Raw genomic sequence first — 17483 nt, forward strand, 5'->3', positions numbered from 1 at the left:
CAAGATATCGTCCCCGTCGGAAACTACATTGACAACACTTGTCGTGTTCATTGAACCGTATCGCTGGCAACTGCGAGGAGTTGTATTGTCACAATGAAGAGTTGTGTTATCACAATATGCTGTCTTTTGTGGTGAACTACTGGTGTAATACAATTCAACAACATTGAAAATACCACAGCGACCATTGCATCATGCTGGGTGATTCAATAATTTTCGTGATATTTATAAACTTTTTGGATCATTTACATTTATGTAAAAACCCCAATTTTTTTAGTAAGAAAACCGTAAGATGTTTTTACAAATCCGTAGATTTTGCCTATTTATCGTCAGTATCTCTTTTTGCATCGTAACATTTTGCTTTTGTTGAACGAAATTACTCACAGACCATATTGGCTGCAAATTTTTGCCTTTCATGATAATAATTTGTTGTTCCGGGACACAACAGCGCATTATATACATAGGTGTAATACAAAATTTTTGGTTCAGTAACCAAATCAAATCGTGTTGTTGTCTGTAAGAAAGCGGCAGTTACCATAATATGACATAAATACACAACTTTACCAACGCACTCACATTAATATGTAACATGTGTTTAAAAATCCAAAGTTCAACGACAGGAGAAAATCAAACTTCTTATCTTTAAATTTCACCACCACTCTATCTACGTGACCGAAACTCAAACGCGGTTCCCACCGAGTTGCGCTGCGTCATGCGGTTCTACACGACAACATCAGCTAGTTTCTCTTAAACCGTTGTTAACGGGAGGTGGCGTGACTCTAGCGAGTTTCATACAAAAACACCCAAGATCCCCCAAACATTTCCAATTTATTGCTGCAAAGCACGAGAATCACACTCCGTAACCGTCACGCTTCAGTAACCCCCCTGATCGCCGAACAACGTCGATATCTTGTCGTTGTACGGGTTGACCTTGCCCAAGGACGCCGGGGACTGGGCATTGACGGAATCGAATACTTGTTGGGCCATCAGGGCCTGGCCGACTTGGCTCGGGTGGAATCCGTCCACCGGTTCGATCACCTGAAACGCTTCCCCACCATTTGACTCCCAAGCGTCCATAACTGGTCAAAAAGCAATAAATGTGAGTTATTCTGTTGGTGTCTTAATGTCGTGATGCAAGAATAATACCAACAACAGTGAAATTTTATGGCTTGCTTAAAAATTACACCCCAAATACCTTTAACTTTGACAAACAACAAAATAAACATATCTACCTGCTTGTATATCGAAATCGACGTAAATACTTTCGAAGCTATCAAAAGATTCGTTCTCGGCGATGTCCTTCCCAACCGCGCTCAGGTTGGCAGCTCTCTGTGTACATAAAATTACCTGTAGCTCTTTTGACGAATTAAGTTAAATATTTCTTTCAATAAATAGATAGGTGTGGGCTTAACAAGCAGGAAAAAGTACACGTATATATTATTGAAAAGTTCGTTTATTTCCGGATTGCCTGTAATCACCCCTATGGGCGCGTTAAGAGTTCACTCTGGCCTGTTTGGAAACCACTGTGTTTGAGCTTGTTTATTGGCTAGTTGTACAAACAAACCTCCGAAGTAACATCTCTTAATGTTGCATTGCTGTTCATCCACCCAGTACATGGGGATTCCTGAAGGCAGTTGAGATAAGCGTAGAGGTCTTTGTACTTAACATCGCTGTTCAACAAACCGATCGGATGAAACCTGCATGGAAAACAACGAGAAACGTGAAAATTCATTTCACTGCTATTTGGTTATTTTTCATAAGTTAGTTCTCCTGTTCCCCAACTTTGTCCTGCTTAAAAGTAGAGATAAACTTTTTATGGAGGGGTTCTTTAGCTTTGTAGGGTCACGCTATACAATAAACTATAAGTCAGATCCAGTTTTAAATAAACAGCATTTAAACACAAAGTGTGGCCGCCCAGGGTTTGGTAAACAAATTGCTTTGATTCGAGTCTAAATGTCTAAGTTTTGACGATTTACAATTTATCAACATATGACGAAACATAAATAATTGGTAAAAATGTTGAGGTACATTTGAGCCAACGCCACGGCACACCTTTGGAGAAACCCTGCTCTAATGTGTTAATTCACAGTCATTTCTATGGGTCTAACTATATATATATATTAAATTTCCGACGCTGATGAAATCTTAGAGTTGGTTGCAATGAAGGAAATTTCGCAGATGGTGAATTTCTTTTCAGTAAACAGAAAGCAAAACGATTGAATTCGTGTTCTTAAATGGAATATTTCACTGTTTCAAGAGGGCAAGCGGTGGCATTACAAGCTTTTCCTAGCTCCATCCCAGAAAAGCGTTGGTGTTCCCCGTCAGCCCCATTGTTTTCCCATGCAATCCCCCACAGTTACCAGGATCCCTGAAGGAAACGCATTTGCCACCTCAGGAATGACGCAATAAAAACCCCCAGTATGATGTCATAGTGCACTAACCTCTCCGCCATTGTATCCCACAGCACTCTTCCGTCAGCCAGTCCGGATAACACCACCGTGCTTCCTTTAGGGATATTCTCGTCGAGGTACTGGAGCGTTTGCATCATACTTTCTCGATATTCCGTAGTCGTTGTCATGTGTTCAATGGTGTCACTGTGACTAAACGAAAATGCCAACAGGTCACCGTTGGGGTACTTCAAGTCGGCAACCTTATTTGGTGTAGTTGGTCGTACTGTAATATCCAATAAACAATAGCTTATTTTTATTCAGGTTGAGAAAGTGTTGACCTCTTTTACTCTAACTATATTCAGTTACTTAACCATCAGATGATTGCTCCTCGCAAAACGTTTTTAGGCCCACAGTGACGTAAATTCCGAATAAACAAAATAACCCAACCAAATTTGCCAATCAAGATCACTTAAAAAGGTTGAACCGTTCCGTCCTTTTTGCACGGGAATGGATTATTGAATGCTTGGTTAATTTGGGGAAGTAATTGTTGGGTTCTCAACCTGAATACTGTATAATCTCTGATAACGTCATAATATCTGTACCCGTTGCAAACGTCATTTCCAATGAGGGCAAATACGATGAAGAGGGGGTAGTCGGTCGTGTTGTTTCTTGCAAGACTCGGTACAACCCCGTCGAAGTTGGTCGATCTTGCGCCGTTGACAGCAATATTCTGGTAGTCCCGGTGAATGCACTTGTTGTTTTTGTGCAGTTTCAAGTACATTGAGTCGACCGGGCCGTGGATTGAATCGGGCCATTCGTTTTGCATGTGGCCTGTGCGATTGAATGGAATATTAACAGTGACTTATTTACGTTTTACTGTATGGCTGGTGCGGAGGCATAAGACCGAATGCATTTCGGGACGGGGGAATACCACATTTAAAGATGGCATTGACACTGAAGTCCTTAAAAAAAGCATGATTAACTTGCTGGAAGTAATTTCTGCTTTGCTAAACGTGAAATTTGGTACTTTTTCAAACCTCATGTTTCGAGGTAAAAACTCCTTTGTAATAAAACAATTAGCTTTTCATTGAAACTAACACAATTCACCCAAGTAAATATATTCATATTCACCCGTGACACTGGATAGTTGTGGCCAATCAAATTCGTCAGTGAGTAACATGATCAAATCCTTAAACGTTTCCTAAAAAAACGCCACCTTTATTCACAGGTTTAATTAAAAGCTACCCATAACATTTTTGTGTAAAATTGTTGTTTGATTTAAATCGTGACAATTAATTTTTAATAACTTGCGTTCGACACGAGATTCTTGATTTTCCGACTATGGCAATGAAGTTTCTCTGTTTCACGATAACGAGTGTAGTTAGGGGAGACTGATTTCTTTGATGAATTCAGTTAACGATTATGGATTTTCATTAGTTTGATCAAGTCGAATTTGAAAAATCTTTAAAATAATATTCCAATTAAATCAACTGTACCTTGTTGAGAGTCTCAGCCATGAAATACTCGGGAGGAATATGGAAGTGAGCTCCAGCCGAATCACCGAGGACGGCGAGACCGCGTGGTGACGAGTCGGAACAATACGTTTCCTCGTATGGGATTCCACTGCTAGGGTCGACTCCCTGTAAACGTTAAATACATGGGTTGTGTTTAATATAATGCCGTTTCTATAGTAAGGCGAAGTTAACAAAACTGTTGAAACACAAAAAAATCCGTTCGAACTGAAAATTTATAACATAATAATTCGCTTTCTTTTATATCAATCATTTTATGAATGACGGTGAATCTTTCTAACTTGCGTCGCATTTTAAAACGTATGGAAACCACTAGTTTATACTTTTTTCTACCAAGAGTAGTTTTAGATTGGATTGAAACGTACGAAAATTCCATTGCAGTTGGAGTCAACCTCCCTGTCCATGTCAATCGGTTTCCTCCCCGGGTAAATATCACTTCTACCGTCGTTGCAGTCTTGCCCCCTCCAGTGGTAACCTCTCAGAGTCGGCTCGACACTGAAGCTGTCCTTGTCCTTGTCTTGCAACGGAAAGTGATCGTCGGCGAATCTGAAAACGACACGTGGCGCATCTGAGTCACATGACGTGATGCTGATCCAGGAACTGGAGACGTTGCAAAGCTGTTATTATGGAACTTATTTTAATACATGACTGTTAACCAGAGAGCGATATAAGTTCTCATCAGTGCAGCTTGTTGTGACTCTTAGACGGTCTTGCCGACCAACAGGCCAGGCAAAGACTCCCACTTTGTGGTGAAATACTTTGCTTATACATTATATATAAATATGTATGATTTTTTTATGTTGCGCCAATGGTTAAGAGGTTTTTACGTGTGGTCAGTGGCTTTTCAAATGTTCCGCGAATTTTGAGAAATTCGCGTCAGTAAATTCTCAACTTCCCAGTTCAGCAGCGACATCTACCGGCAGCTATTTTATGAATTACCTCGATATTGTCTCGCATGCTTCGCTCACACCGGGAAGTTGACAGATCGGGTTGTCGGTCACATCACGTGATGTGATGACGTCAAACATAGGTCTGACGTTTCGACGCTCGAACTTTCCGCTGAAGTTCGGGGGAAGAGGGAAAAGGTGGCAGAAATCTGTTCCAGGGTCTTGGTAACAAAGTCCGATCTATAGGAAAGAAAACTTTGTACAATGGCGAGATACCAACCGACCCAGTTGCAATCAATTTCGTTTCGGGGGTCTGTAACTGAATATTCTTTTACAGGTACTGCTGCCGAACATGTTATTTGCAACTAATGTACTGTTGGCACTGTTTTATAATCACCTAACGACATGAACGATATCGATAGATCCGTTTTTTTAGTTGCTTCGCGCGGCCCAGGTTAAAATCTAGCTAAAATGTACATATAACAAGAAAATATCATAATGCAAAAGTGTTGAAACCGTGCAGTGTTGGAACAATATGTACAGGAAGACGGGTAAAAAATCAAGACAGACCGTCGGAAACTTGGTATCAATTTAAATCCACATCACAAACCTGATGACAGAACATGTCGGGTGTCTCCTTGTGGTAAATAGCGTCGATCAAAGCCGGGCCGAAGCGGTCGAGCAATCCATAGCAGGCTTGATCAAACGGGCTTGGAAGAGTTGGACACAGACGTTGTTCGGCTGCTGATATGACGTCAGTGGAATGAACTTGTGCCAGTTGTTCGACCAGCCCAATAATAAGGGAACAAGCTGAATATATTCGAAAGTTAATTGTATTCAAGAGTTTTTTGTACATCAGTATGTAAGTTATTTAGTCTCAATGAAGTTATAATCATATTGTAAGCATCAAAATCATATTTACAGTCGACCAATGCAAAATTCAGCTTGCGTAAAAAAATTTGTATCACTCCAAAAAAAGATCCCATAGAATGCGACGTGGGAAGAACGCCAGATTAATAATGTTCAACTCTGGAGCAGTTTCGAAAAATGGTCTGTGTTTTACCATTACGTAAATAGTGGCGTAACACAATGTGATGACGTAAATTGCAACAAATACGTGTCGCTGAGCGAATATACACAGGTAATTGTTTATAGCTGCAATTGCCGCAAGAAGAAGTTTTTGCAATTTATGAGCAGACTCGTGTTAGCACAAGATGCCTCAGAGATATTTGTTGGTTGATACAATGACGCACCGTCGGTGATGGGACTCGAATCAGCTGTCATTTATCAGGCTAAGAAGCGTTTACAATAAATTATAAAAACTATCAGAAGCGTTGAGTAAATATATTCGTCAGGGGGCGTGGCAAATCCCCTTTTTCTCCATAAGTGACGAAGCTAGTTGTCACGTATACCGCGGGTGCATCCACTTCAACTACAGTTTTCCACTATTTTTGCAGCTAAATTGTTACTGATGCTGCCAGGCATATTTTATTGCTTAATACTGCTCTTCTGGCAAACAAAAACGCTTTTTTGTTCATGTGCCTCAAATGTGTCCACTGTGCTAAACTTAGATACTTCCTCCTGATGAAGACTGTTGCATGATAGCCGAAACGTCGAGAAACGTAAATACAATAAAGTTTGTCAGAAGAGCAGTATTAAGCAATATTTTTGTAGCTGTTTAATTTATACTTCTGGTAAAGTTTTATTTACGCCTCAAACAAATATTCCCGTCAAAAAATAGTTCAGTCTCGAACACGTCTTTCATACATTGGATAGTTGGCACGTTCCAGTCAAGATATAGACATATTTATTTCTAATAAAACTGCCATTGGAGTAAACTTATAAGTAAGTTTTTGATGTCATTAGGCCGGGTCCACACTTTGTTTCATTATACGTCGGCGTGCGGGCGTACGCTCGGGACATTATAACAAACAAAGAATCCGCCGGCGCAAAGCGTTGAGTGTGGACCCGGCCTTAGGACTGTGGTTGCAGAATTCTCGAAAAACTATTTGGCGCATTTGGATTTTTCGGTTTTTGTTCTTTTCCCAACAAAATTTGGCTGAAAAAATTAGTTTCAATAAATTGTTGTTCAAAACAATGATAAATGCTCATATTTTTTTCGATTTTTAAAAAGATTTTGTTAAAGCATTTTGATTTTGTTAACACTTATACGTTTAGGTAACTTATGGCTGAAACGCACAGTTTTAAATACATGTACCGTATTTTACGGACCATAAGGCGCAACTTAAATCCTTTTTTTCCTCATAAATTGATCGTGCGCCTTATAAGCCGGTGCGCCTAATGTATGGATCAAGTAGTGCTTTATTGCCTACACTCAAAACCAGTACCGATACTATTATAAATAAACCACCGTCTTACACAATAAACTACGGTAAAAGCAACTAGCAACTGTGATATTCATACTATTGTGACTTGCTTACATTTATTACGTAACAAGTTTTTGTTTGATGAGCTTTATACGGTAACCCATACTCCTTAAAATACGTTGCGTTCTATAGCCCGGTGCGCCTTATGTATGAACAAAAAACTAATCAAAGCAATTTATTGACAGTGCGCCTTATAATCGGGTGCGCTTTATGGTCCGTAAAATACGGTACAATAAAAGTACGACAACAAAACGCATGTGTTTTTATTTAATGCTTACCTGCACACGTGGAACCTCCGTTTATTCCACCGGCATAAACTTGTCCAAGTCCCACGACCAGAATTAAGGCAAGAAACGTCAACCACTTCATGTTCTTACTGCGAGATATAAGAAAACTAAAGCTACATCTGCAGTTTCGTGACATTAAATAACACGGGCATTTTTTTCCAGTCATCTTATCTTTAAATATAGACTCGCACGATGTGCATATCTTCGTGTACTTAAGTGCTGTTTACTTTACCGGTCACGCTTAAAAACGTTCCTTGTGAATTGGTACTTTATTAAAGATCGTCTCAATAATGTTGCCATGTTTGCGAAACTTTTAATTCATAATTTAGTTTTACATTTTAACTTGATAAATAAACTCAAAGTTTTTTTTTTTGTAAAATTTAATGCGAAGCCTATTACCCCATTTCGTATGTTTGTGCTCAGAAAAACGTAAATTTTAAAAACCTTTTACGTATAGACCGGAAGTGTCGTAATTGTTACACTGTCATTCTGTTTTGATTAACAGATTTGCTGCTCAAAACATGAAATGTTTTTGCAAAATCAATATTTTGTTATAATTTTTTTTCGAATTTTTTTAGAGCGTTCGTTGTAATAATGCTAAGTGCAATTATTTCGCAAAGCGAACAAAATTTATTGATTTGCTTACAGATTTAAATTCAATGTCATTATTGTTGGAAACCAAGTTGGATCAGAATCTACGAAGTAGATCCTAGTTGTATTGTCGTCATTGAATCGATCATGCGGAAAATTAAAGGTATCCACAATGATTTTATTTAAGCGTCGTTGAAGCGTGACAGTCATGTGACCGAACCAAACAAAGCAGGTGTGTGAGGAATGTATTCTTATTCAACCAACGTCAAGTCATGAGATTCTTATTCACTCTAAAGATAAAGTATATTTCCTCTTGCTTTCGTGTTGTGGCAACTGTTTGTGCTGTGTAGGAGTTAGTTCTGTGCAAGTAAACAAAGATTCCAAAGAAAAAACCCTAAAAGTGCAATTAAAAAAAGTTATTTCTCTATGTTTGTGGGAAATTATGTTTTAAATTATGTTGTAAAGTATGTGAATATTTGTGATTGATTTATTTAGAACTAAATGAATGTTGATCATTTCTTATGTATATTGTTATTAGTCCACACAGTAGGCACCTTCTGTGTTTAGCAAATACCTTACTTTATAATTAGGGTGAAATGGATAATCCAGATGATTTTACTGTGCTAAAGAATGTACTTTCAAACAATGGTGTCTGCCAAACACTAACCAAATGCAGTGTTCATGAAGAATGCAAGGGTGTTGCGCTGTCATACAATGTGTGTTATATTGTCGCTGCAGTTGTGTTCAATCAGAATGGCGAAGTTTTGTTAATTCAGGAAGCAAAATCTTCCTGTTACCAACAATGGTATTTGCCTGCGGGAAGAGTGGATCCCAATGAGTCGCTGGTGGAGGCAGTGAAGCGTGAGATGATGGAAGAGGCAGGACTGGAGTTCAAACCCTCGGGGGTTGTGTGTGTCGAAGAGAACAAGGGTGGTTACTGGATAAGATTTACTTTCACTGGTACTATTGTTGGTGGTGAACTAAAAACGACAGATCAGGCGGACAAAGAATCACTGCAAGCTGGTTGGTTCTCTGATCCTGGTGCTATTGATCTAAGGTGCCAAGACATTTTGCCACTTATTTCAAGAACAAGAACCTTTAATGCGTCTGTTGAGTCTGACCCTACAGTAGCAATTCTGCCTGTATTATATGCTCATCACCTTCTATGTGCCCGGGTGGTATTTCTGTGGGAAACCAGTGGAAACATTCACACCATTCTTTCCAAGCCTGATGGATTAAACAGTGTTTCCTCTGTACTTCCTGCAGCATGTTTCTTACAAACAGATCGCAGTATCCATGATTTGGTACAAAGACTGCTTGAAGCAATTGTCACAGATAGTTCAAAGTACTCCACTAATTTACTGGGAATTCTGGGTTTAGAGCACATTGGAAAATCAAGCAGCAATCAAGATGGGATCGTCTTTAATCTCGCTGTGTGTTTAAAAAGTAACAATGCTGAACAGAATGGTCAAATGCCAGAATTACGAAATGATGAGTTTCAGCTTTTTACAGTTTCGCCATCTTCAGAACTACAAACATTTAAACTTGATAAGTTAAAAATGCACACTGTTCCTGTTTTTAGCTTTGGATTAAAAAATTTTGGGAACAAAGTATTATGATTTAAAGGTCTAAAAGATTTTTTTACAAATGTTTGCTTTTAATTAGTTGTTGTGAAAACCAATTGTTTATCACTGCAATGTGTAAAATGTGTTCTATTGTGTATTTCCCAATTGTTGTCTAAATTTGTAACAAGTTGAAATAGAATGCACTGGGCCAGTTTCTTACAACATTATTATATATATATTTATGTATTTGCGACTTTTAGGTGCTCAGTAAGAACCTTAAAGGATTTTTTTGTGTTTAAATTTGTTTGTCATATTTATTTGCACTTTTGTAGCACGTAGAACATTTAAAACAAAAGTTCATTTTTATAGTGTGTAAGCAAAATTTTATGATTTCTACCTTGCAGATACCTTGAAATTTTTTTTCCTAAAAAGTTTTACTGAAACTTATTTTTGCTGAACATCAAAAAGTGTGAACTATGTGTATTCCATGTCTTATAGGCCAGGTATGTATGTGTAAGCTGTACATTCATTGACTGTTAACAGTGTTTTTTGTGAAGAGCAGGTTTTATCGAATATTGGGCACCTGAGTTACTGTGGCACATTAAGATTAATTTTTATCTCACTTCTAATTTTATGGCTACAGGAAATCTTAATAAAAAGGGATTAACTTGAATTTAGGCTTGATTTATATTTATTTATGTCTTAAATCTATTGCTTAATGTTTATTGGCCATAAAGCTAACAGGAAAGTCTAGTAGCATAAACTTTTACTGCTTGATATGCAATATGTTTAATTTCTCATTGATATATACAGGCGGCCTGTTGTTGTGGCTCTGCAGCATGCTCCTTGTGCTGTTCCTGCCTTCCCAGCATTAAAACATCCACAGGAACTCGTTTAATGTACATGTTTTTTCTTGTCCTTGTTACTGCTGTCGGTTGCGTCATGATATCTTCCACAGTTCAAAGCACTTTGCAGAATGTAAGTTTCTTATGGTTGTTTAAATGTTTGTGTATCTTCTTTCGTTAAAACCTTAAATATTTGAGGTTAAATGGCCGGTATATCCTTTTAAAAAAAATCTTGCACTGTTGTTACAGAGTCCCATATTCACTCACTTTTGCACGGCAGTTAACAGTAACGACCAAAAGTGTGGTGTTCTGTTTGGCAAAGACGCTGTGTACAAAATCATGTTTGGAGCATCGTGCTTCTATTTCCTGTTCATGTTAATCACGATAGGAATAAACACCACAAAGGATTGTAGGGCTGGAATACACAATGGGTATGCTGTTCGCTATCATATATAGACACATGTTTCAAAACATGTGCACGTTTGAGAAGCTGCCTTTAAAGTTGGTCAGTCATGACTTTTGTGTTTCCAATAACACTTAATTAAATTCATAAAAGCTCTTGTGACAAATAAACTACTATTGTGGCATTTCAGTGGTAATGCAATTGACCTTATCCAGTTTTTTGCCTGGCAATGTCAGCAACTAACTCAACTATACATTTGTGTAAACACAGGTTAATAAAAATTATACTTATATATATATGTTCTATTTTAAGGTTTTGGTTCTTCAAATTTTTGATTCTTGCTGGATTGTGCATTGGGTCTTTTTTCATTCCTGACGCTTCCATGTTTGTCCAGGTAGCGTACCAACTACAATACAATACTACATGGTCAATAGTTACAATTATTTAAACATGTCTATTACATTCCCTTTTGGCAGCATTTTGATTCAAATAATGATAATCTACATGATTTATTTTTGTAGAATCTGTGTTACATGCCTCAATATTAAACTGAAGTTTACTATAAACCTAGTATATTTGTGAAATGCACAATTTGAGGCATGTCATGCTTGCCATAATCTTGTTGGTGATTTCAGGCAATAGCCAACAAGTATCACAAAAAAAATCCATATTTGTTGTAGGTGTGGATGTACTTTGGAATGGTTGGTGGAATACTTTTCATTATCCTGCAGCTCATTCTGTTGATCGATTTTGCTCACACATGGAATGGAAGTTGGTTGATTGGTGCAGAGGACAACAAGGGTTGGCTTGCAGGTACGGATCAAAAAGTTATTTCTTTGTGAGGTATTTGCCTTTAAATCTTTCCGTTTTATCAAAACTGTACAAAATTATAAGAAAATGTATATTGTAGTTATTTTTATGCCTTGTGTACACAAACTTTTAAACCACAATACCATTTTTTTATCCAGGAATTGCGACTTTTACATTCCTGTTTTTTGCCGGTTCTCTAACTGGCTTCATACTGATGATTGTTTTTTACACAAATGCTTCTGGTTGCGTCACCAACAAGGCTTTTATCGGCGTTAATTTCTGTTTGATAGTTATTGTGTCGCTTTTGGCTGTTTCACCCAAAGTGCAGGAACGTGAGTATTTTCATTTAAATGCAATTTGTTTAAATATACTGGCTTATCCATTTTTGGAAATAGATGCTTGTGACTTTAACCTGATCCTAGTAAAATTAATAAAATTAAAGTAAACCATAGTTAGTTCAGAGTCATTGTATCTTCACCAAAGTGTTTCAATAAATAGCAATTAAAGGCGTGGTCACCTCAAACATAAAAGAAACAATCTTGTACTTTGCCCCACATGTGAATATCATAACATTTCAAATTTACTTTGAATTGAGATTTCTAATATATATGAGTATGGTGCATTAAAAAATTAAAACAACATCATCAAGTTAGTTTTGTTTGCTTATTTTTGGAGGTGTTATACATATTTTGCAATTTGATTGTTCATTCTTTTCACATACATTTATTGTGCTAGTTAACACAAAAATGATTTTCGTTTTTAGATCAGCCCAAGTCGGGCCTTTTGCAGGCTGCAGTTGTTGCCACCTATGTCACTTACTTAACATACTCGGCAATCGCAAGCAACCCAGGAGATTTAAGTGAGTTAAAAACTAAACGGTCTTTATTACAGAATTAAATTTCCTTTCTGTCATATTAATACTGGGACAAAATGAAACAAATTATTTTTGTGTATTTCAGTGAGCGTGCTGAACAATGACACAAATGTCCTGCAGGCAAAATATGTCACGTGTTTTCAAGCAGGACAAACAGCGACATCGGACACAATATCTCTAGTCACGGGTCTTGTGTTTATATTTATTGTTGTCATTTACGTCTCGTAAGTATTGTCATTTTATTTTTTGTCACAAAATTTATCAACCAATAAAATAAGTTGAGCAAAAAGCTCATGTCAATGCAGCAATTCGTTCTTGTTTTCTATGATAATATTTCCACATGCTTTCAAACTAGTTGGTAACTTATAATGAAGTAATTTTGTGGTCACCACCAACTTTTGGTCAACTTTATTGAAAGCATGGGAATTTAACAAAAGTTGTTTTGATAAAAACTTTACATTGAAAACTAAGGAAATCGCAAAATATCTGCAAAATCTGCCAAACTCCAACACACCATAACAATTCTGCAATAAACTCCGAGTGTAAATTTGATCGTTCTGACACAGGTTAAGAACAACCACATCCTCTGAACAGGAGCGTCTGACCATCCGTGGCAACACAGATGTCGAAGAAGCAAGTTGTTGTTGTTGCTGCGTTGGTGGCTCAGATAATGGTGAAGGTAAGTCACACTTGCCTGTTCAATTACATGTTTGTGCATCTGATACGCCGCCCTATGCATATATTGCTTCTTGCTTGTGTTAAACAGTTTGAGATCCTGTTGACTGAGATAGGTCACTTTCCTTGATGCATTTCTAACACGATGCACTGACCTAAATTTATTTTAGTTCTGATTGCTCTGTAGTCACTAACCACTGTATATTGATTGATCACTTTGATTTGTAATGAAGGATTTTGATGAGTCGATGCTTGAACCACCTTTATTGCGGAAATAAATCCTTTGATATGCTGATCTTAAAATTATGTGACCTAGTTTCAAATCAAGTCACATTTTTCTTTTGCACAAATTTGATCAGCTTGTTTCTAATGCTCAGGCATGGTTCACAAACGAACAAACATTTGTTCTGTCTTCTAAAAATATTACCGATAAAATATTTTGTTTTTAAATGTGGTGCCATATTGTACAGTTACACTGTATTGTTGTCCCATATGCTATTGGTCTAAATCAAAATAGACACTGCATCATTCATGATGTCATTTAATATGTTAGGATTATGCGTCATGTGCAACTGATTATTGTATTTTTGTTAATTGCTCACACTGGAAAATTTTGCAGAAAGAAAATTATTTTATTTTTTTTATGCTAAATTCTCTTTGGTGAAATGGACTGGTAGAGGATCATTTTTCACATGTTTGGATTTTATTTTGGTTATTTCAATTTCAACAAAGAAAAAGTTTTGATATGCAGTTAACAAAAAGTATTTACAAATAATAATTGAGTTTTGTGAATTTCCTTTTGCAGGGGAGACCGACCCACTTGGTAAATAAATTTTATTGGTGTATTTGCTTTGTTACATCACAGTGTAGTAATTGTGTGTCATAGTGCATTCTTCACTTAATTAGTTTCCCAACTTTTGTTTGCAGTAGTTTGGACACTTACACATTTTGTTTTGCGGAATTAAAAATTAGATATTTTGGGGTAGGCTCTAAAAACTTTTTTGCCATCTTCATAAAAAAAATGTATTGAACTTGATTTATAATTTTTTTCTTATACTTTCTGACGTTTTGGTTTTACTCTTGTTTTAATTATTAGTAAAAATCTGTTGCTTTCGAGACTAACTTATGATCATTGGGCAAAAACCATTCAATATAGATCAGAGCATGTTGCCTTACGACACAAAAAAATTATTTTGATTAATTTTGCATGGTAAAATGCTAAAAAAACAATAAATTTTGATTAATTTTGCATGTTGAAATGCTGCAAAAAAATTATTTTCTTTACTCTAGAAATAAGGAGATACCCTTTACGTTTTCCCGCGCTTCACACAAGAATAACACGACTAAATAATTTGCATGTTGGCTAAAAAATTAGCATAAACTTCTTTAAATCAACTTGATTTATTGATAATAATTTTTTAAAGATTGTGCATAAATCATGTTTCTTGCATCCAAACAAAATCATTTTTTGTTCAGTTTCAGATGACAAAGGTGGTCAGGGAGTGATTAAAGACGAGGAAGACGGTGTTTCTTATTCTTATGCTTTCTTCCATTTCATTTTTCTTCTGACGACACTTTACACAATGATGACGCTCACCAACTGGTTTTCGTGAGTGCTTTTGAACACATGTTATTCACCTTGTTGTTACTATGTTGCTAGAATCTTTCAATTGTCACTATAAGGTAAAATAAACAGTTTTATTCTAGCAACTTTCACCTGTTAGGTCTTTCTACATTATAACTAAGATATTATTTCAATATAAGCTTTTTTAATTCCATACACAACCTAGCAATGTAGCATACATAGAGACAACATGTACAAATACACAACAAATCATAAAAATATTTTTTTTTCCTAATTTCAACCGTTCCCATCTTCATTTAGAATCGGACCAAATGGCTGGGAAAAGTCACTGACAGATGGAAATACTGCAGCAATGTGGGTGAAGATAGCCACGTCGTGGGCTGCCATCATCATCTATGTGTGGACCCTTCTGGCTCCTGCTTGTTTTCCAGATAGGGAATTCCCCAACTAAAGAAGACTACTTTCTTTGACACAACTGCTGCTTTGTGTATATTTCAGGCTGCAGATTAGTTCATTTTTTAGTTGGTAAACTTTTAAGATTGTAATGCTTTTGCTTACAAGTGGTAGAGCTGTCTTTGTTATGGCAAAGTTCACCCTTTGGCATGTTTTGAAAAAACAACCTGTAGATAGTATTGCAGTTTTGCCTATAAATGTTGTGAAGTGTTTCAGTACAAACAACAGTATGCGATAAAATCTATTGATGGACACCAAGCTGATGCCTACATTGCAACACTATGTATATTGCATGAATTCGCGTAAAAGTGATTTTGTTGTTTTCTTGTACTTTCGCGTCACACTACCATCATTGGAAACAATACATGTAATAGTCACATTCACACCATGCAAAAAACATGTGTACTAAATATCAATTAGTTTTGATTCCATACAAAATATTTCACTCAAGTGGTTGGTCAGTTTACTATATATGTGACTTGAATAATTTTGTTCATCTTACTGCCTTTTTACTTTCAGGTTTCTCTGTGTGGAAATTTATCGGAAACTCCTTAATATAAAAAAATATGCTTGTTTGTTACAGTCCGTTGTGATGTATTTTTCGCTACCACTATCAGCAATTTCCATATGTTGTTTTTTGGAATTACTTTGGTGTAGATATGCTTTTTTCTATCGTTTTTTCACCTTTTTACATGAAAACTTCACAAATTATTGAGTTGAAACAGGTTGAAGAAATCTCATATTATCGATTGTAGTTTTACACTTTTAATGTTTTGTGCATTTAACAATAAACATAACTGATTCTGCAGAAGAACAACAAGCTTGACATGCATTCAAAGCCACCTGCTAGACAGGGTGTTGTTTTTTATTAGGTGAAGAAGTAAAAGTACTAACAGTTAACAGCCATAAAGTACATAAAATGTGTTAGTTAAACTGAACAAAACATGCATTACATGTTTCAAGCTTACATTATGACATGACTTAGAAAACTTGGTGCATAATTATCATCAACTGCACAAGTGAACAGTGAACTTCTTTTATCTGGGTAAAGGTTATCAAATTGAATTCACAACCACTATACATACTATGTACCACACCTCTAATAAATTTGATCAAACAAAGGCACCTCCATAAAGAGTAAGAGATTTGGGATGCAATTAGTGGCACTTTTATTGTCTTATTTACATCAAGCAAAGAACTATTTGGATGAACTTGACCCCCCTTCGGTTTTCTGTTTTTCTTTCTTGACTTGTTTTTGCCTCATTATCTCCGCATCACTGAAACAAAAAGTGAAAGGCATCACAGTTTAGAAACTATATCATAGAGTTGGGACTTTTCCACAAAAATTACTTTCCCCCCTCAACCAAAGCCTCTCACATTTTTACGATACCCTTCCCCAAACTTGCGAATTAAATTACTGGTAATCCCAAGTTGTACAGAATTGCAAGCACAACTGTTAGTATGTTACCACGTTATAACAAATAATTAAACAAGTTAAATGTTTTAACTTCATAAAATCCCAGTAAAAATATTTCGTATGTTTAGTGATAATCTTTTTACCGTGCCATTCTCTGTTCTTTGCTTAAACCATCTTCTTTTTTCCCTTTTTGGCCAGTTAGTTTCTTCTGGTTCTTGGCACGAGCTAAGTCCCTTTGATTTCCACCTGAACAAAACAGTTAAGTTGAATGTAATGTAAATAGACCATGGTATCGATAAATGCAACTAACATTAGAATATTTTAATATTTGGGCACTTGAACTTTTCAACAAAAGCACACAAACTTCATATGCTTACAAATCCTAATTCATCGAATAAAACGTACGCGTCATGATTGTTTTCTTATGTCACTAAACTCGGCAAGCAGATGTTCCACCAAACAGATTTGACTTTCTTTGCACAGGCTGTTAAAGTACAGCTTGCTCAGCTCTTGGTCGGTTAAACCACTGTGAATGATAATATTTAAGCCAAATCTGAGCAATAACAACAAGTATTAGCCACGAAATCGCAAAATATACGCGACAAATTAAACAAGCAGCAGCCTGCTGTCGAGCGAACTCCAAATCTCACAAGAGGGTGAAAAATGAGCGCACGAATAATTGTGAATATTTCTGTCACGTGACGATGCTGTTCTTCTCTCCGTTATTTCGCCTTTATGACATCACGTAATATACGCAAGAACGCATTTTTTCCACTGCCATTCGT

General features: G+C 36.6%; 4 protein-coding genes across 5 annotated transcripts; 2 read left to right on the top strand and 2 right to left on the bottom strand.

Annotated features, from left to right (window-relative positions):
* Nucleotides 1-870: 870 nt before the first annotated feature.
* LOC145898287 (acyloxyacyl hydrolase-like) lies at nucleotides 871-7562 on the bottom strand. Its single transcript, XM_082986719.1, has 11 exons — nucleotides 7472-7562; nucleotides 5417-5616; nucleotides 4859-5046; nucleotides 4285-4465; nucleotides 3884-4027; nucleotides 3519-3588; nucleotides 2990-3218; nucleotides 2439-2597; nucleotides 1562-1694; nucleotides 1230-1326; nucleotides 871-1076 (listed from the first exon to the last, which is right to left on the bottom strand). The coding sequence occupies exons 1-11, from the start codon at nucleotides 7560-7562 to the stop codon at nucleotides 871-873; spliced, it is 1698 nt and encodes a 565-aa protein (XP_082842845.1).
* A 1051-nt stretch (nucleotides 7563-8613) lies between these two features.
* Nucleotides 8614-10045, top strand: LOC145897744 (8-oxo-dGDP phosphatase NUDT18-like). The gene has a single exon (XM_082986158.1). It carries the CDS (start codon nucleotides 8668-8670, stop codon nucleotides 9688-9690), a length of 1023 nt encoding a protein of 340 aa, XP_082842284.1. The 5' UTR covers nucleotides 8614-8667; the 3' UTR covers nucleotides 9691-10045.
* Nucleotides 10039-15988, top strand: LOC145897743 (serine incorporator 5-like). 2 transcript variants are annotated; one of them, XM_082986156.1, is made up of 12 exons: nucleotides 10039-10139; nucleotides 10450-10614; nucleotides 10731-10912; nucleotides 11197-11278; nucleotides 11565-11697; nucleotides 11853-12026; nucleotides 12458-12553; nucleotides 12654-12792; nucleotides 13135-13247; nucleotides 14049-14066; nucleotides 14720-14852; nucleotides 15129-15988. In XM_082986156.1, the coding sequence occupies exons 1-12, from the start codon at nucleotides 10113-10115 to the stop codon at nucleotides 15277-15279; spliced, it is 1413 nt and encodes a 470-aa protein (XP_082842282.1). In that variant the 5' UTR covers nucleotides 10039-10112; the 3' UTR covers nucleotides 15280-15988. The 2 variants fall into 2 exon arrangements, with proteins under 2 accessions (XP_082842282.1, XP_082842283.1); XM_082986157.1 differs by lacking the exon at nucleotides 14049-14066.
* Nucleotides 15989-16109: 121 nt separating this feature from the next.
* LOC145897745 (putative SERF-like protein) lies at nucleotides 16110-17276 on the bottom strand. Its single transcript, XM_082986159.1, has 3 exons — nucleotides 17104-17276; nucleotides 16842-16944; nucleotides 16110-16558 (listed from the first exon to the last, which is right to left on the bottom strand). The coding sequence occupies exons 1-3, from the start codon at nucleotides 17108-17110 to the stop codon at nucleotides 16480-16482; spliced, it is 189 nt and encodes a 62-aa protein (XP_082842285.1). The 5' UTR covers nucleotides 17111-17276; the 3' UTR covers nucleotides 16110-16479.
* Between the last annotated feature and the right edge of the window lie 207 nt (nucleotides 17277-17483).

This window comes from Ascidia mentula, chromosome 4 (genome assembly GCF_947561715.1).
Source record: "Ascidia mentula chromosome 4, kaAscMent1.1, whole genome shotgun sequence".
Lineage (NCBI taxonomy): Eukaryota > Metazoa > Chordata > Ascidiacea > Phlebobranchia > Ascidiidae > Ascidia > Ascidia mentula.